This window comes from Mercenaria mercenaria, chromosome 14 (genome assembly GCF_021730395.1).
Source record: "Mercenaria mercenaria strain notata chromosome 14, MADL_Memer_1, whole genome shotgun sequence".
In the NCBI taxonomy this organism is placed as follows: domain Eukaryota; kingdom Metazoa; phylum Mollusca; class Bivalvia; order Venerida; family Veneridae; genus Mercenaria; species Mercenaria mercenaria.
In genome coordinates, this window is record NC_069374.1 from 34,003,114 (window position 1) to 34,023,632 (window position 20,519).

At 35.9% G+C, this 20,519-nt stretch overlaps 1 protein-coding gene across 2 annotated transcripts; it reads right to left on the reverse strand.

The window, feature by feature from the left end:
* Positions 1–6,428: 6,428 nt before the first annotated feature.
* Positions 6,429–19,876, reverse strand: LOC123527222 (E3 ubiquitin-protein ligase TRIM33-like). Of its 2 annotated transcripts, XM_045306550.2 has the most exons (3): positions 18,688–19,876; positions 16,016–16,060; positions 6,430–11,687 (listed from the first exon to the last, which is right to left on the reverse strand). In XM_045306550.2, the coding sequence occupies exons 1-3, from the start codon at positions 19,577–19,579 to the stop codon at positions 11,563–11,565; spliced, it is 1,062 nt and encodes a 353-aa protein (XP_045162485.2). In that variant the 5' UTR covers positions 19,580–19,876; the 3' UTR covers positions 6,430–11,562. The 2 variants fall into 2 exon arrangements, with proteins under 2 accessions (XP_053379225.1, XP_045162485.2); XM_053523250.1 differs by lacking the exon at positions 16,016–16,060 and having other exon boundaries at positions 6,429–11,687.
* Between the last annotated feature and the right edge of the window lie 643 nt (positions 19,877–20,519).

A 20,519-nucleotide genomic window follows, 5' to 3' on the forward strand; every position in this document is an offset into this window, starting at 1 on the left:
GTCAATTTTGATCCCGGGGTCATGATTTGAACAACTTTAGTAGAGGTCCACTAGGCAATGCTACAAGTCAAATATCTAAGCTCTAGGTCTTCTGGTTTTTGAGAAGAAGATTTTTAAAGATTTTCCTATGTAAAATCAAGTGACCCCTGGGGCGGGGTCAATTTTGACCTCAGGGGTCACCCCGGGTGACCAAGGCAAGTGGGCGACCAGGTGTGAGTGCGCAACTTCACATGTTTATAATAAATGTTCACAGAAAAAAATGAAAGAAATTTAATGAAATTCTGCCAAATGGCAAGTTTGTTATGTACAAATATGTGGATTTTTAGACAATTAAAGGGCAATAACTCTGCAGTTATAAAAGAAATCCATACGAAATTGTGTGTGCACAACCACATTGTAGTGCTCTAAATTCTGTTAAAGTTTCATAGTTCAAGGTCAAATATATCAAAAGTTATGATGCAGAAATTGCCATATTTATAGTACCCTATATAGTTAACACTAGAAACTTCTAAGGGCCATAACTCTGGTGTTACTTGGGCAATCTGACTGAAACTTGACGGGCCGTAAGAACTCATAGTGGTGAACATTTATATGAAGTTTTAAATAAATACTCCCAACCATTTCCTAGATATATCTTTTTCATTGCCTTCTTCTTCAAGTTATTGAAGGTCAAATATGATAATTAACCTAATGTTAATTATTATTTTAAAAAATGAATGCAAAACATTTTAGTTGTATACAAAATAAACATTAGATTTGAAATAATTGTGATACTTTTGCTATTTTATATTAAGTCATGACTTCAAAAGAAAGGAAATATGAAGCTAGTTCAAAGCATATGCAGCTGCCTGTAAGACTCTACACTGTAATTATCAGCATTTTCTCATAACAATCACCACTTTATAAAACATATTAATCACACAGTTGCATGATACCTCATCAATATCATTGCCAGTTAATATGTATTGATTTATATCTGAAACACCTTAATATATTAATTGCTAGATTATCATCAACTCCCAACAGTTTGACATTTATTACATAAAGTGGTAAAGTTGTATATAGAACAGAACAAAACAGAACAGAACAGTAATTTATTGATATAACTTGAACATGTACAGTTCATCGTTATAAGAACTAAAATATACTAAACATGCATAGCAATGCGAGAGTGAACAAAACAAAACAATTATCATTCAGTTAAGATTCAATCAATATTATTTGCAGTGTGACCTGTCCTGAGAATCAAAGACATAAATGTAGAATTTTCTAAATAATATTCCCTAAAGGATAATCTTTTTAGCGATTGTACAATATTAGATACTATATAAAGGATACAATGTGCACATTCATCTAATGTTAAATGTATATAGACTAAAGAAATCTTATGTACTGACTGAGGAAACCTTGATATTTTTATTTTTCATAGGATTGCGCCAGATTTTTTACGGACTTCAGAGATTTTTTTTTCTCTCAGAAATTGCATATATATTATCGCAATATATTTCACATGGGGTTCAATAACCGTTAGATATGAACTTTTGTAATTAAATGAATTAGTAGTTGTATGATGTGAAATTAGCAATGAAACAAGCTTACTGTTATTTTTTTGCAATTTAGGAATTCAATACATATCGAAAAATCGAATCTTGCTGAATATTAATTAAGAACAAATTACAGTGATGTGATTAATGACCAAATCCTGATCAAGAAGGAACTAAAGATTAAGATTTTTGTGCTATAATGTTACTTACAAAAACATAAATATAGTGTAGGCATTAATTGAGGATGACATTAATGACCACCTAGTCTGCTGGTACAAAAAATACGTAGAGAATAATTCTTATTGCTCCTTCTTCAGGTGTCTTGAAGTACGTTTTCTTTAGATTATTTTATTTTAAAAGATTTTAATAGGAGATTCGACATTATCTTAATATATTTTACGTTTCCAAGCTGTTTATGCATCAGAAACAGCATTCTCTCGACTACAATATTTAGGTAATGTTTTTTTCCCCATGGATTCCGAATATTGACAGAAGTGTCGCCACATTAGCCTGATTTAACACAAGGTATATAAATACACAAAACGTTTGCTATTTGACGACAGAAGTGATAATAATCAAACTATTTATATTCTTAATAGAACATGCTGCGTCATGAAATAAAAATGTGTTGTCTTCATTTCGTTATTTATTAATTTTGTGACAATTATTGATATGTTTTCCTTGTAAACATAATCAATTTCATCTTTTTTTTAAAAAAAATGTGCTTTTATTTGTTAGAAAACAAATATTTAAATTCATTTAATGTAGCAATATTACAATTGTAACATCGTTTGGAAGACGTTGTCACCAATTATATGGCAATTATTCGGCAGTCATGTATTTTCTATCTTAAGTCGCCATAATTATAACGTCATAACCTTTTCCAGTCGCGTTCCCGGAAAGAGATAAATGGGAAATTTCGATAACTCTTACTTAAGCAGAAACATTTTAACAGACTCTATAGAAGTTCAGACGAGGTCGTTTCTGACCAAATTTAATGAACATCCATCATGCATGTTTTTTTTTTTTTTTTTGTTTGTTTTTTTGCCAGGCCTTATCGATAGCCTACCATAAAATACTAGTATCAAAGTTTGCTACACATGCTGTAAGCGGTAAGGAATTATAATTTTTGTTTGAAATACATATCAACTAAGCTATTTCAAACATAGAACAAACGACGTGAGGAGGTGCTTAATTGAGTATATGGATGCTGATGCGAGGATATGGCTGGCAATATGGATGACGACGCGAGGATGTGGATGCCAGTGTAAAGGTATGAATGACGACATTAGCATGGATGTCAATGCGAGGACGTGGATACCAATGTGAGGAGGTGGATGCCGATATGAGAAGTGGATAACTATGTGTGGGTGCAAAGGCCGATGTGAGGAAGTGGGTACTGATATTAGGTGGATTCTGATGTGAGGGGATGGATGCAATTGCGAAGATGTTGACGAGGTGGATGCCAATGCAAGGCTTCCTAATGCAGTCAAACAGAAGCATTTTAACAGATCAGAGCATGGATATAATACGGATGTCAACGTGAACAGGTGAATGCAAATGCGAGGATATGGATGCAAACATGTGAATATTTGTGGCAATATAGTGAGTTGGGTTCTGATGTGAGGTGAATACCAGTGCAAGGACGTGCATGTCAATATAAGGAGATGGATAGTGGATAAAAGATGTTAATGCCAATGTAAAGATATGAATGCCAATTTGATGATGCCAATATGAAGATTTAGATGCCTTTGTAAAGAAATGGATGCTGACGTGGATACAAGGATGTGAAAATATGGGCACAGATAAGGAAGTGGATATGAATGTGAATCTGAGGATGTGGGTGCTGATGTGATAATGTGGAAGTCAATGTGAACAGGCTGATGCTGAAGTGAGGATGTGGATGTCAATGTGAATATGTGGATGCTGATATGAGGATGTGGATGTCAATGTGAACAGGTGGATGCTGATGTGAGGATGTGGATGTCAATGTGAATATGTGGATGCTGATATGAGGATGTGGATGTCAATGTGAACAGGTGGATGCTGATGTGAGGATATGGATGTCAATTTGAAGAAGTGGATACTGATGTGAGGATGTGGATGTCAATGTGAAGAGGTGGATACTGATGTGAGGATGTGGAAGTCGATGCTGATGTAAGGATGTGGAATCAATGTTTGGATGCTGATGTGAGATGTGGAAGTCGATGCTGATGTAAGGATGTCAAAGTCAATGTGAACAGGTGGATGCTGATGTGAGATGTGGAAGTCGATGCTGATGTAAGGATGTCGAAGTTAATGTGAACAGGTGGATGCTGATGCGAGGATGTGGATGTTGATGTAAGCATATGGAAGTCAATGTGAACAGGTAGATACTGATGTGAGGAGGCAGTTGCTTACGTTGAGCTCAAAACTTTGACATACACAGCTTTCAAAACAAAATACTTGGATAGCTATAACCCCTATTGTAGACTAAAGTTTTAATTCAATTTTTAAGGTATTAAGTAACTCGTACCTGACAAAAAATACATTTTTCACAAAACTGCAAGTCACACACAGTACACTACACTAAAATAAGTTTTTTTACGTAATATGCTAATCAAATCAGTCAATACTTTTCATGAAAATGATGCAACAATTTAGGTCATAAGGCATTTTTTCCAGCTTTTGATATTGAAGAAAGCCCCCAGGTGCCCCTGCAGGTATTATTCCAGTCATGTGATACTTGTAATGATACATTGATTTTTAATGAGAAAAGTTTTTCAGTATACTTTTACAGATTAAAAACAAATAACTAGATTGAGCACGAAAAATATCGTAAACAAAGTTGACGTTATTAAGACTTCGCAGATGTGGGCCTCAATGCGTACCATTATTTAAACAACAGCGGTTTATAAACCCCATCCCCCAATGATGGCTTGTCCCATTTTCAGTCCAGTGATCACTATGACATTGACCTATGACCTTCTGACCCCAAAAACAATAGGGGTGATCAACTTCAAAAGCCCAATTATGCTATCAAGCTTGCAGATACCGAGTCAAGTGGTTCTCAAGTTATTAAATGGAAACTGTTTTCGATGTTCAGGCTCCTGTGACCTTGACCTTTGACTTACTAATGGCGTCATCTACTTCATAAGCCCAAAAATGCTATCAAGTTTGAAAGTTCTGTGCCAAGTGGTTCTCAAGTTATTGAAGCGAAAACGTTTTCAATGTTAAGGTCATTGTGACCATAACATTTGACCCCCAAAACAGTAGGGATCATCTGCTTCATAAGCCTCCATGCTTCCAAGTTTGAAGGTTCATGGTCAAGTGGTTCACAAGTCATTAAGAAGAAACCGTTTTGAAGATTCAGGCACTTTGACCTTTGATTTACTGACCCCAAAAACAATAGGGGTCATCTTTTAAAGCCTAATCATGCCATCAAGTTTGAAGGTTCTGGATAAAGTGGTTCTCAAGTTATTGGGCATATATTGTTTTCAAATTTCAGGCCCCTGTGACCTTATCCTTTGACCAACTGATCCCAAACACACTAGGGGTCATCTACTTTATAAGCCCAATCATGCTACCAGGTTTGAAGGTTCTGGGTCAAGTTATTTTCTTTTCTTTTTGGTTTAACATCATATTATAATATTATAGGTCACTTGCTTTGACGGTGGAGGAAGACCCTAGGTGCCCCTCCATGCATAACTTCATCACAGAGGACCCTGCACTCGCAAGTCAAGGTTCTGGCCCCTGTAACCATGACCTTTGACTTACTAAACCCAAGTACTGTAAGGGTCATCCAATTTGTAAGCCCAATCATGCTACCAAGTTTGGGTCAAGTGCTTCTCAAGTTATTCTGTGGAAACCATTTTCAAGATTCCAGCCCATGACCTTGACCTTTGACATATTGACCCAAAATCATTACAAGTCATCTACTTCATAAGCCAAATCATGCTACCAAGTTTGAAAAGTTCTAAAGTTATTAGGCAGAAACGGTTTTCAGGGTTCAGGACACTGACCTTGACCTTTGATCTATTTACCAAATGTAGGGGTCATCGTCTTGATAAGCCCTATCTTGCTACAAAGATTAAAAGTTATGGCTCAAGTGATTCTCAAGTTACTGGAAGGAAACAATTTTCAAGTTTCAGGCCAATGACCTTGACCTACTGACCCCCAAAACTACAATGGTCACCTACTTCATAAGCGCAATCATGCTACCGAGTTTAAAGTGTCAAGTGGTTACAAGTTACTGGGAGCTATTGACAGACTGACCGACAAACATACTGACACGACCGTCAGATGCAAAGCAATATATCCCAGTTTCTTTGAAAGGGTGCATATATAAATGACCACAAAACAAGTATTACGTAAGGTAACAATTTCAGATTTAGTACATCTGTAGCAGACACATTATTTTTTTTTCAGAATGATACTTGTTTTAAAACATCTTTGTTGACTACTGTTGAAGACATTGTATCAGCCTATGTACCTCATATTTACCGATTTCACACAAGTATGATCTAAATAAATGACATCAGAAATTGAGCCGCACCAAGAGAAAACCAATATAGTGCACTTGCGAACAGCATGGATCCAGACCAGCCTACGCATCTGCAGAGTCTGGTCAGGATCCATGCTGTTTGCTAATGGTTTCTTCAATTGCAATAGGCTTTGAAAGCGAACAGCATGAATCCTGACCAGACTGCACAAATGCGCAGGCTGGTCTGGATCCATGCTAGTCGCAAATGCACTATGTTGGTTTTCTCATGGCACAATTACACATTACAGGTTTATGTTTATTTTTATTTGTTAGCAAAAATATTGCTTCAGGTTTTCACAATTATAATGTTTGGTTGAATATCAAAATGATTTGTATTTTCTAAGCACTTCAGTGAACTATACAAAACAAATTCTGTTGAACATTTCATATTTAATGGCATATTTCTTTTACATTTTACAAATCTTATAAATAAGTCTATAGCACTTATCTACAATATATCAATTATTCAGACCTTAGATGAGACAGTTCATAAATCATTTGAATGAGATTTCTCCATGTAACTACAAGTGTATTGGGAAATCTTCATTATTTTTAGGTGACTAATTTTTGTGAATTTCATGGCTACAAAATAAAACTTAAAACCTCAAAATTTATGTATCCATGATACAGCCTTTTTAGCTAAAATCACAAACTTCAAATGTCCACAAAATGAAATTATTTCACACTTTTAGAGTGATGCTGAGTGTGTTTTAAAGAATAAATACAATAAGTTAATACCAGGAAATAAAGAATGTTCTTCGAAAAAAAAAAAAAAAAACTAAATATAAAAGGTTTTACCTGGTAACAGGCAGTTGTGAAAATATGTAATAAATCATCAAGTAATCAAGAACTGTCTCATAACACACTCAGCTATTCTAAGGCTTATCACTAAAATGGATATTTTATCTAACAAAAATTTTTTCCAAAATCACGTAAAAGTTATGGGACTTAATGCTGTGATTTGTTCAAATGCACCCAAAATCTGTGTGAATATTCAATCAAGTATTTGCTTAATTTAAACCTGCAATTTTGAATCCAAAAGGGGCATAACTTTGCACAAAAAAATTCTCAGTTATGACACATGCGCTTTTTCACCATGTTTTATCCACCACAATAAATTGTTTAAATTTTCAATTTAATATCTGCATTAATTTTAGAGAGAACAAACTTGAGACTGACATTTCTTCACTGCATTGTGAAAACATTTCAGCTGGCCTTAAGTTTTGTGGTTTTCAACAAGTTTTGTGTGTTCATGGCTTTTGAATACAAGGCAGTCTGAAAGACAGCTAAATCCCCCGCCACAGTTATGGATAGTGAAAGGGTAAACCTTTGATTTTAGCTGTGACCTTGACCTTGAACTGACATGGCTGACTCATGAATTCTGCACGTCTTGATGAGGTGATCATTTAACCAAAGTTTCATGAAAATCCTTCAAGGGGTTTAGGAGATACAGAGCTGAAACCTTTGACCTTCAGTTGTGACCTTGACCTTGAATTGACATGGCTGACTCATGAGTTCTTGATGAGGTGATCATTTGACCCAAGTTCGATGAAAATTCTTCAAGAGGGTTAAGGAGATACAGAGTGGACACCAAATGGAAGGCTCAAACCTTCGACTCTTAGTTGTGACCTTGACCTTGAGCTGGCATGGTTGACTCATAATTTCTGCACATCGTTCTGATGAGGTAATCATTTGACCCAAGTTTTATAAAATTCCTTCAAGGGGTTTAGGAGATATAGAGCGGACACGAAATGGAAGGCTCAAACCTCTGACCTTCGGCTGTGACCTTGACCTTGAGCCGACATGGCTGACTCATAAGTTCTGCACATCGCCTTGATGAGGTGATCGTTTGACCCAAGTTTGATGAAAATCCTTCAAGGGGTTTAGGAGATATAGAGCGGACACAAAATGGAAGGCTCAAACCTTTGACCCTAAGTTGTGACCTTGACCATGAGCCGGCATGACTGACTCATGGGTTTTGCACATCGTCTTGATGAGGTGATCATCTGACCCAAGTTTTATAAAATTCCTTCAAGGGGTTTAAGAGATATAGAGCGGACACAAAATGGAAGGCTCAAACCTTTGACCCTAAGTGGTGACCTTGTCCTTGAGCCGGCAAGGCTGACTCATGGGTTCTGCACATCGTCTTGATGAGGTGATCATTTGACGAAAGTTTTATAAAATTCCTTCAAGGGGTTTAGGAGATATAGAGCGGACACAAAATGGCAGGCTCAAACCTTTGACCTTGAGTTGTGACCTTGACCTTGAACCGACAAGGTTGACTCATGGGTTCTGCACGTCGTCTTGATGAGGTGACCATTTGACCCAAGTTTCATGAAAATCCTTCAAGGGGTTTAGGAGATATGGACCGGACACGATTTTGTTACGGACGGAGACGGAAGGACGGACGGACGGACACAGACCATTCCTATAATCCCTCCGCCACGGCGGGGGATTAAAAATAGATTACCGGTATATAGTTAGTGGAGATTTAAATGTATAGATTGACACAGCTATGAAATTCATGAAAATGAGTCACCAATGAATGAAGATGAACTCCTGGAATTCAATGGAAGGTATTTAGAATATAAATTTGTACAACTATTTTATACAGTTATAATACAAAACATACCAACACAAGTGTTCATCCACTGTGTTGCTTCAAAATAAGACAGTATTAACCTTTAGCCTGTTGACGGCAAGTGATATTGTCTTTGCGACCAGTGCAGACCAAGATCAGCCTGCACATCTGTGGAGGCTGATCATGGTCTGCACTGTTTCCTATTCTGTCAGTAAATTTTCAGTGAAAATTTTCAGCACTGATAGTAGAACAATTCTGACTTATGATGGAATATTGAAATATGAAAGTGTTTTTTTTTTTACTTTTATTTTTTGAGGAATGTGGAGGAGAGGGAGCTTAAGCAACCTCATAAAGCAAAAGTAAAATGTTTCCATGAATAAGTATGAACATAACGAAAAAACCCAAAAAAAAACCCAAAAAACATAAAGCACAAAATCCTCGGCTGAATAAATCATATTATAATCTTATAAAACAGAAACAACCTGTACATATTCCAGGCAGGGCTTCGGAAATTTGCCAGTTTGTCGGTTTTGGACCGATTTTCGACTTTTCAGACCGATTCGTGAAGTGAAAAAACGAAAAAATTCGGTCCCGTAAAAATGGAGAAAAGTATAAATTTCGGTCCGATATCTCAATACATGATCACCTGCCAAGTAGGAAATTGTTGGTCGCACCTTCAGATAATCAATAAACGTGTCAATCGGTCTGATTGTCACTTTGATAATCGGTCCGTAATTAGCGCGTGACGCAATCAGTGCTCACGCGGCACCTCCTTTAATGTTTGCAGACAGCCGACTGCGGTGTATTAAACATTTTGACTGGTTTCCTAACGTTTCTGACTGGATCCAAATCATTTCGACGGGGATCCACTTCTTTTATTTAGAATCCGACGGATGGTTTATTTCAAAAGGCTATGTTTGATCACGGTAACAAACAAATGGTCGCTGCATTTAATCAAAGAGCTATAATTGTACATTATAGGTCTTTGATTTAATGAGACATCACACGGAAAACCGATAAAAATAATTTTTATAATTACTTGATTTGAAAAAATTACATGATTCATTTGTTGGGGCTCCAGTTGAAACAAATGCAGAAAATCGTCTTTGCAACCAGACTGTACAAAAAAGAAAAAAATGGACGGGCAACAACGAATGATAAAGAAAACCGGAGTGGCACTGTTTATCAAATCGGTCTTTTAAAAAAATGTTTCAAAATCAAATTTTGTTTACATCAGAAGAGAACATATAACTTTATAAAATGTAGTTGCTTATTGAAGTACAACATAAGTGAAATGAAATATCCGTGGCCAACCCGCATCACGTTTTGGTGCTATACATGCGGGAAATTCGATCTCAGCGTTAACATAACGTACACATTCGGTCTGCGGCAGAGTATTCTTTAAATACTTAGGCTGTTTAGCAGAGAATATGTGTCGTATGTGTACTTTGACGCATTGTATTTTATAGAATTCCGTCAAAGAATGAGGAAACATCACAAAGTATCTGCCGTGTATACGGTATCAAAGTCACGTGCGTTGGCTTTTAGACTAGTAACGCACACGGTGTCAATGCCTCATATTATCTCGGAAAAACATCGAAATTTAACAAAGTAACGATCACACATAACACTGAATAACTGTCTTCATTGTATGGTAACACGCGGTGACTGGTAACTCAGTTTTAATGCATGACATGCTTATTTCTTTACCCTATCACGTTTTACAAAATATGTAATATTGGGAATGCGGTGGGTGGGGTAGCGCCGATGTCAGGATTTTCGTTTCAGACCGATTGAGTTATCAAAATTTCCGGAGTAGAAAGTGGAAATTGCAAAACAGAGGAGTGGCTGGGGGACCTCTCATTTAGAGTTTTATTTGCCACTGATAAAATAGCCCGGGCTTCAGACCACTACAGCAAAGGGAAATCCCTGTCCCCACTCCCTTTATGAAACCCCTCGTGCACTGCAATGGAAATAATTAATTTACATTTTAAAGGGAAATGCCCACTTAAAGTATATAACAATCTCATGGTCTACACTGAATTTTCACCTGTATGTTCAACAGTATTGCAAAGATATGTCAATTTTACGGATATTTATAGCAAGACTAACACAGTACAATGTAGGCGGCTTCTCTCTGTATTTTTTAGGCAACCAAAGTGCTTTATGAATAAATACTGTCAAGAAGTCATTTAATCACTTTTTAATATCAATTACTAACAAAATACATACTGTCTAAATTTCAATCTGTTTGACATAAATATCTATGCACCCTCCCCTATCCCCCACCCTGCCCTTGATTATGCACCAAAACTGCATCAGCAGTTCTGTTTTCCATTCAGTAATTCACCAACTTTATATAACACCAATTATTGTGTGACAAAAATCAGTATAAACTTCAGAACATATTGAAATGTAACATAATTTTGAATGATATCTTCAAAGTTTACCTCTGTATTGCACTACTCAGATGTCACACAAGCAAACAATAAATAGAATAAGTTGTTATCATTCATTTTTAATTATTTCCTAAGAGAACAATTGAGGAAATATCACAAATCTGGCTTTGGTTTCATCAAAACATTGATTAGTTGAGATCTGCATCAACTCAAAATCTGGAACAAATTCTTACAACCACCAGATGTCAACAACTTCCAACTTGTAACTCAAACATTTCAAAAAAATATCACTAAACACCAATGCATTTTCAAAAATAAATTTTTCCGGACATTTATACAGAGAAACGTCTCTTGTTCGGAATGTTAGTGAAAGCGGTCTACATCCTTGACTTGACTCTTCAATCTAATCAGTGAGAGAAATCCAGGTTTATATTTTGTATATATGCTATCACTTTATAAACGTGTCTGTTTTCTGTTATCCGTCCCATCCTTCTCCATACATGTGAGGAAATGCAATTATTTCCTTTGAGTACGTCGCCTAGCAGCACGTGCAACCGCCCTTGGTGGACGCGGAGCCGTGCTTCCCGCTCCAACGGCGAATGTGCCGGGAGTTAATCCTGGACCCGCTGTTGGCGCTGCACCTGAAATATATAGGGATTTTTTCAAACCTCAACTCACAGAAAAATGTCACCTTTCAACTACCATAAAATCAAAATTTTACACCAAACAAATGGCAAAAATGTCTCGCCACGTGTCTTTAAAATAGTCTAAATTAATACCGTAATATTACTTTAAAATGAAAGGGAACATCCAAAGTTTGACGTATGCTTTTTGGTACAAAATTGAGCGTCCCTGTGCAAAAACAAGCATTAGAGGTGTGCAGGAAGTATGGGTACACCTCTATCCATACTTTTCACTTATCACTGCTGCATACAAGTGCTGATTCAGAAATTGATATATGAACATATGGATCTGTGAATAAACAGTATGGATGTGCACTAATCTGGATCCTTGCTGGTCGCAAAGCCTGCTTTTCGCACAACTGCGCTCAAATCTTTATCATTCTATTACAAATTTTGTACTAGGAAATATTATTTAATCAAATTCTACATTATAGAAAATTTTTCGATCCAAATATGCAGAACCACCTTGACAGCTCATATAATGTTTGCATAGAAACTCACACAAATATAAACAGCACATCTTTTTCATAAATAAAAATGTTAAAAAGAAAAATGTGCAAAATATTGTAAGAAATGTGTCTGTAATCGATATGCAAGAAGCGGTGAGAAAACATTCTTATCAAAATGAACTAAATCTTGATTACAAAATAGCAAATAGTACCAGAAACCCGAAAAACAAAGCCAATTTAAAGAAAGAACCAGACTGAGTTTGCCAAAAGAGCATGTCTCCCCATACCACTTAATTTAGTTTGAAAGATAAATGGATATGCTACATCTGGGCATAGCACAAAGGTATGTGTTGAGAGAAAAACGAGCAACTATGTAAAGCAGTACACTGTTTACGATACAAGTTTATTTTGGGGGGAAAATAGAAAGCAAAATCATTAAAACTAAGGAGGATATTATATACAATCCTGGAGGATATTACACACAATCATAACTAACCAAAACAGGCAAAAAAGGAGAGTCATTGTTGCCCTTCATCACACTCAAAGTCATGTTTACAAGGACCAAAACTAAAGTACAACACATGACTTCACATACCAAGTTGTATGTATGATTAAGACTGGTTAAGAAATGAAGATGGTCAACTAAAACATAGGAAAATATGGAATTTTTGATAAATCAAAGGCACGTAACTCTAAACTTACTATTCTGATCTGGCCCATTATAAATTTTAAACAAGGTCTAATACACATTCTGTGTACATATCAGTAAGATTGGTGAAAAAATGATGGTGATGGAGGGTAAACATAGAAAAATATAGTATTTTTATTTCAAAGGCCAATTAATTACCTCCATCAACATAATTCAACCAAAACCCTCCTTAAATATGTGCAACTAAGCTTGGTAATAATCAATACTACAGAGTTTCATTAAAATCGCATCAGAAGTGTAGGAGAAATAGTCTGGACAAACTTAATCCAAAAATAACATTTAAGGGGCTATAACTCAACCAAAATTCATTCCATCGGAAAACCGTGATGATATGCAAAACTAGTCTAGATATTGAATCTTTGAATGAAGTTTGGTTGAAAATCTCCCAGTAGTTACAGAGAATTAGTGCGGACAAACTATTGTGGCAAATAGATGGACAGACAGACGTTCAGATGCACAGACATAATCAATATATCCCTGCCCCCACATGTTGGGAGACATAATTACCAGAATAACAGCTAGGATAATCACCAGGATAAAATTTATCTCCCTTTATATAAACAATTAAAATTTCTATTTCACTGCAGGTCTTTTGATTAACTATAAAAGATAAACAAGAGATGTTCGTAAGACATCCAATGCTCGACTATTCAAATTGTTGTCGCAGAAGCAGGAATATTACCCTAAATGTTAAAATTTCTATAGTTTCAATCCAGTTTCTGCATTAGTTTTGGAAATAGTAACTTGATTGCAAAACTTTAACCAGAGGTTTTAAGTTAAAAAGGGGATAGAATTTGGCCAAAACTTATGTCAAGAGTTATGGGGCATGAAGCTATCACCTAGTTTTATAACCCCGAAGACACATGTGAAGTTTCAATTCAATATCTGCATTTGTTTTGCATGAAAACTTTAATTAGGATTTTCTAAGTCTAAAAGGGTGCATAGTTTGGCCGAAATACATGTCAGAGTTATGGGACTTGACCCAGTGAGGTTGGTTATTTACCTAGAAAAAGAAAAAATAAGTTTCAAAGCTATATGCCTTTAAATGATAGCCATATGTACTTGCACGCAAAACTTTAACCAGGATTTTCTAAGTCCAAAAGGGGGCATAATTTGGCCAAAAAGCATGTCAGAGAGATGGGACTTGATGCTATTAGCTAGTTTGATAACGCCGAAGGCACATGTGAAGTTTCAATTCAATATCTACATTAGTTTTGGAGATAGTAACTTGCATATAAAACTATAAACAGGATTTCTAAGTCCAAAAAGAGGCATAATTTGGCCAAAATACATGTCAGAGTTATAGTGAGGTTGGTAATTGGCCCAGAAAAAGAAAAAATAAGTTTCAAAGCTATAGGCCTTTAAATGATATGTACTTGCATGCAAAACTTTAACCAAGGTGTGATGCCGACGCCAGGGTGAGTAGAATAGCTAGACTATTCTTCGAATAATCAAGCTAAAAAGATCAATAAAAATTTTACCTTGCCAAAAATCTATAAAATTCAATACATAATACCCTAAACAGTACCTCTTCATATTACCAGTATTAAGATCAAATATCTTCAGGTAACTTTTGAAATAAATTATGTGAAAGTTCCAAGGGAGACAAATCTAGTATTTGAAAAGCAGACATATAAATAGCATTTATCCAATGTGTGTAAGCTGCTACTGTTTTTAACACAGGTAAAATGTAATTAATAACCTACAAAATGCCAATAGACACTTCATTTAATTTCTTCTCCACACATTGTCGTGTTTAATGTTTCTTGTTCAAATACACTTTCATTTGAGTATTTCATGATCTTAAGGTTTCGATGGAGGCCTTGAGAAACAAAAATCAAACAACACCAAATCATAGAAAGAAAGAGTTGTTTGACATGAAAATTGAACAGCATGTAAAACATGTATATTACTTTACGAAACAAATGTCAGTATACTGATATAAACATTGAATTCCGGAAAAGGGCTGCCTAAAGGGGCTCCACTTCCGGACAGTTAAACGCCTTTAAAAACTCACCATTTTCAAAGAACTGTTACACATGTTTATTTTGATGCATTTGCAATAGCGTGCGAGTGGTGAAATTTCACGTAACAAGGTGGAACATAGTTTTCAGCAGTTTTTTATCTTTTTTTCTTTACAAATGGCATTCATTTTCAAAGGGAGACAACTTTTTCTTAAAGATTACTTTAAATAATCGGAAAAAGTTGTTTCCCTTCGAAAATGAATGCCATTTGTACTTAAAATAATCGGGAACACTTGTCTCCCTTTGAAAATGAATGCCATTTGTAAAGAAATAAAGATAAACAATTGCTGAAAACTGTGTTCCACCTTGTTATGCGAAATTTCACCACTCGCACGCTATTGCAAATGCATCAAAACGAACATGTGTAACAGTTCTTTGAAAATGGTGAGTTTTTAAAGGCGTTTAACTGTCCGGAAGTGGAGCCCCTTTAGGCAGCCCTTTTCCGGAATTCAATGTTTATATCAGTATACTGACACTTGTTTCGTAAAGTAATATACATGTTTTACATGCTGTTCAATTTTCATGTCAAACAACTCTTTCTTTCTATGATTTGGTGTTGTTTGATTTTTGTTTCTCAAGGCCTCCATCGAAACCTTAAATGAAACGCAGCACTTTACACATACAGATAACATAGTGCATGCTATATGTTGCAATCTGATTTACAAATTGGCTGAGATTCCATACCTGCTTTATGTATGTATCTAGGATTTCTAATAAATATTTCAACAAGTATCTGAGCTGTTTCAAGATAGTTAATTGGCCAATATTTAGCAGAAGCTTATTGTTAACCATTAGCCTGCTGGGGGCAAGTGATTCTGCTTTGCAGCCAATGCAAACCAAGATAAGCCTGCACATCCGTGCAGTCTGATCATGATCTGCCCTGTTCGCTATTTAGTCAGTAAATTTTCAGTGAACATACCTTCGAATAGTAAGTGATACTGCCAAAACTGAATGGAATACCAGTCAATTTTAGAAATATAGCAGGCTAAAGGTTCATTAAAGAACTTCCTAAAATAAATATTCAGATACTGAAATCTCAGCCTATCTACAGTATTCCTCCAAGTATATAAATGTACATTAATTAGACCATCAGACATACTGTACCTGCACTGCCAAAGTTAAACACAGGCATATTACTGATCGACGCCACTAAAACAATACATATGCCAATTAGCAATTTAATTGATACAGTTTTTTTCTATTTTGAAAAAAAAATTGTATGATGCAGAATTTAAAATACTGCATACATTTTATTTCTTTCTTCGACTTTACAAGTTAAGATGCTTCAGGAACTTTTTCTCCTGAAATTAGTATCCACTGAACGTAAGGTTGCAAAACACCTATTATCATTATTATTCGTGGCAAGAAAAATGCCAGAAGGGTTCACAACATTTAAAACAGCTTGCCAGGTCATAAATAAATGAGCCACGCCATGACAAATCCAACATAGTGGCTTTACGACCAGCCATGAGAAAACCAACATAGTGGCTTTACGACCAGCATGGATCCAGACCAGCCTGCGCATCTGCGCAGTCTGGTCAGGATCCATGCTGTTCGCTTACGGTTTCTGTAATTGCTATAGGCTTTGAAAGTGAACAGCACGGATTCTGACCTGCGCTGATCTGGATCTATGCTGGTCGCAAAGCCACTATGTTGGTTTTCTCATGGCGCGGCTCAAATATTCTCCAAGCTGGCAGTTATTATGTGTAGTTACAATGTGCAGCTAAATTTATAACTTCACCCCTTCCATGACTGACAATTGCATGTTTTACGCAACTACTGGGATGTTCTTTTTTGAAGAATGAACAAAACAAAAACTTTCTATTTACAATTCTAACAACCCTGATGTGTTTTCCTATTAAAGCAAGAAGACATTCTATGACATTATTATAAAAGATCACTGTTTGTATTTCACAATTATTATCTCATAGTGTCATATGTCATGGCAGTTCACAAACAAGAGCTGTAACTAATGGTGACAAATGCCCCCGCAGCACCTTGACCTTTGACCTGGTGACCCCAAAGTCAGTAGGAGTGGTGTACTCAATAAGTACTATCAGCACGTGAAGTTTGAAGGTCCTGGGTGAAGTGGTTCGCGAGTAAAGTGCCTTCATGCAAAAAGTTAACGTTGGCCCCTGTGACCTTGACCTTTGACCTGGTGACCCAAAAGTCAGTAGGGGTGCCCGGTGGTATTCTCAATAAGTACTAACTGCATGTGCAGTTTGAAGGTCTTGGGTGCAGTGGTTCGCGAGTAAAGTGCCTTCATGCAAAAAGTTAATGTTGGCCCCTGTGACCTTGACCTTTGACCTGGTGATCCCAAAATCAGTATGGGTGGTGTACTCAATAATAACTATCAGCATGTGAAAGTTGAATGTCCTTGGTGCAGTGGTTCGCAAGTAAAAGGCCTTTATGCAAAAAGTTAACGTTGGCCCCTGTGACCTTGACCTTTGACCTGGTGACCCCAAAATCAGTAGGGGTGGTATACTCAATAAGTACTATCAGCAGGTGAAATTTGAAGGTCCTGGGGGCAGAGGTTCGCGAGTAAAGTGCCTTCATGCAAAAAGTTAACGTTGTGACGAACGAACTAACTAACGAACTAACGAACAGTTGAAAACTAATATACCTCCCTTTGGGGGCATAAAAACGAATACGACACTACTATGGTAAATATTTGGTGGATGTTGTCAAAGACGTAGAAGGTAGTCCTTGATGTTGTGTGAGAAACCAAATAATGCATCTAAAATGAGTGTTTTTCTCTCGAATAAAATCACTGTCATTCAAAAAAATCACTGTTAGGGATATATAATTTCTCAATTATGTGAAATTGCTTTCTGAAGTAGACAGAACTGACACAAACCTCAGCCCTTTTTTATGGTTTTGGGGAAGGGTGGCGGGTCCTTTCAGGAGGGTAAATTTGCCACCCTTTAAATTACCCAAACTTTTTCTAAAAGGCTGACAATTTACGATTGAAAATATACTTTAGAATGCTTCAGACGATTGTTTTCATCGTGCTTTGTTGACATGACGGACTACTTTTTTGTTAATTGTGTTTTACCATCTATACAAATGGTTTTCTCAATTTATGATAGAAAATATTTCATATGCAATAAAACATGTCACTCTTCAAGTATTTCAGTTCTGGTATAAAATTCATATATACGTTACGCCCCATTTTGCGCCATTATTATAGTGTATTAAGACAGACCCTACACAAAACATTTGTCGTGTGTTCGTGTCGGCGGGTCGAAGTAACGAAAGGTCGAAAACGGCTTAACCTTCGTGTGTTCGCATTTCGCCTTCCGAGGCGAATACACGAAGTTTACAACGAAACATTGAAGGCGAAATAACAAAGTTTTAATACCCGCCGATACGAAACGTGATTAATACAAAAGTTCGTGTGTGCGCCTTGAAATTTCGTTACTTCGTGTGTGCGCCTTGAAATTTCGTTATTTCGCCTTCAAAGTTTCGTTACTTTGTATGTTCGCCTTTCGACCTTTCGTGTTTTCGTTACTTCGACATTTCGCCTCGCCGACACGAACACACGAAATGGCAGAAATCAGCTACCATACTTATAACATTATTTACTTCAACAAAATCAATATGTAAAGAGTTCAAATTACATTAAAGATAAACATGTAAAGCAAAAACTTTTTATTGATATAAAACTCTCTTCATTTCCTTTCAACACCCGATTATATTAAGTTGTTAACTTTTTTGGCAAATATTGCTATATTAATTGTTATGATAACTAAAAGGAAAAGAATAATTGTTCCTACTAAATATAGAAGAAAAAATATCCGTTTCATTCCTCGGCTTAATTCTTTGTATACTTCCAAGTTGTTTACCATCTTTAACGGCACGCTCTAGGTTATTATTACGTTGAAACTCGTAACTTTCAATCTTGTTTCTGCCTTGTATGCTGTCAAGTTGTTCTCGAAGTTGATTCAGTTTAGGCTTTTGTAAAACTGAACTTACAAAGAGTTTTTGAGGTTGGTCAATCTGTGACTCAAAGATTTCAGTCAAGCGAGGTATTTCAATTATCAAGTCTTCATTTTCCTTTTCTAATACATCCATACTCTTCATGTTCTTCACCTTGATATTTTCTCCTTGCTTTAATATGGCTTTTGTCAGTTTATTGACATGTGAAATCAATTCTTCTTTGAACATGTTTACATCCTTGAGGAACTTCTCATTGATATCTAGAGCTTGTTTCTTGTTTTTCTTGATAGAGGATGAAATATCTTTCGCTTCACTGAGATACTTCTCGGCTCCTTGGACAAGAGTTTTGAACTCCTGGCTGCTTTTAAACACTCTCGCCTTGTCACGAATATACTCGACTTTGCAGATTTTGTGTTCAAGAATCATACAGTCACCACATCCGACTTTCTCGTGTTGTGGACAATAAAACTTTATCAGCTCACTGAAGTGCTGCTCGCATTTCTCTAGATCTTCGGCGTTTTCTTTTTCTGCAACTGTTTCGTCAGAGTTGGTCAAAGTATGTCCACGATTTAGCTTATATTTCTTATGTGTATCAAAACAAGGTTTACAAATATGCTCCCCGCATTCCCTACACAAGCCATCAGCACGAGTTGATACTTCACTTTCTTCACAAGGCTTACAAAATAAATTATTATCTTCATTAAACACTTTTCTTCCTGAAACGTCCATACTTATATCGTATCGTTTATATGACAGATATATATCTGGTTATGCAGTCGTTCGTGTGACCTACTTCCTGTATCGGTGTGTTTACAGCAAGATAACGGGAAATCGAAACCGAAAGTACAACAGTTTAATGTGTACACAACTTGACTGTACTGTTTTATTTTGCATGTATTCGCGCAGTTTATTGTCGATAACATTCCATTAATCCGAGTGTATATTTAATAATTCGGGGATATCGAATCAGTATAATTTCAAAGTAATGATGAATATCTTTATTGGCAACCTCCGTGCAAGAATATTGTTAAAGGTGGATAATCAGATTTTGGCCATGTAACGGATTTGTTCGAAACTTTAGCATCTGATCATTTACACTCATTTATGTTCTCTTAACACTTAATACAAATTAGATTTTCACTGGAGGTATTTTTAAAATTTCATTTTCCTATCCTGGTTGCCCAACCAAGATAGAGTTATTTTATCATAAGTATAAATTTGATAAACATACTTTGCCTAAGGAAATGTATAAATATTAGACATATTGTAATATATTTATAAAACATTTGCATTAAAAATTATGTATTTAGATGGAATTCATTAGAAACGCAAGTTTGAAAAAATATTATTACCTCCCTTTGCCTATCTTGGTTGCGCAACCAAGATAGATTGGAAATAAATGAATTCAGAAGCTACACACAGCTTTAAAAGTTGTATTTTGGTTCAGATTGTTCAATAGTTGATATATCTATCAAATGAAAATGTAAAACTAGACATTGTATCGAAATAAAAAGAAATACCCAGCTTTTTATATACTTTCATATTAAAGGGGAGTAATTACAAAATTTTATAAAAATAATAAAATATACATTTCAAATAGTAATCTATCTCTATGTAATCGGTCTTTTTGTTCCTAAAATAATTCTCTACCAGAATATACAAAAAGTAA

Bases quoted from the DNA above. Each gene is read 5' to 3' on its own strand.
- LOC123527222 (XM_045306550.2), bottom strand. From the start codon at position 19,579: ATGGACGTTTCAGGAAGAAAAGTGTTTAATGAAGATAATAATTTATTT. The intron at 16,061-18,687 runs GTAGGAACAATT...GTATTGTTTTAG, and splicing joins TATTTTTTCTTCTATATTTA to TGGCGTCGATCAGTAATATG. The intron at 11,688-16,015 runs GTACAGTATGTC...TATATATTTCAG, and splicing joins GTTTAACTTTGGCAGTGCAG to GTGCAGCGCCAACAGCGGGT.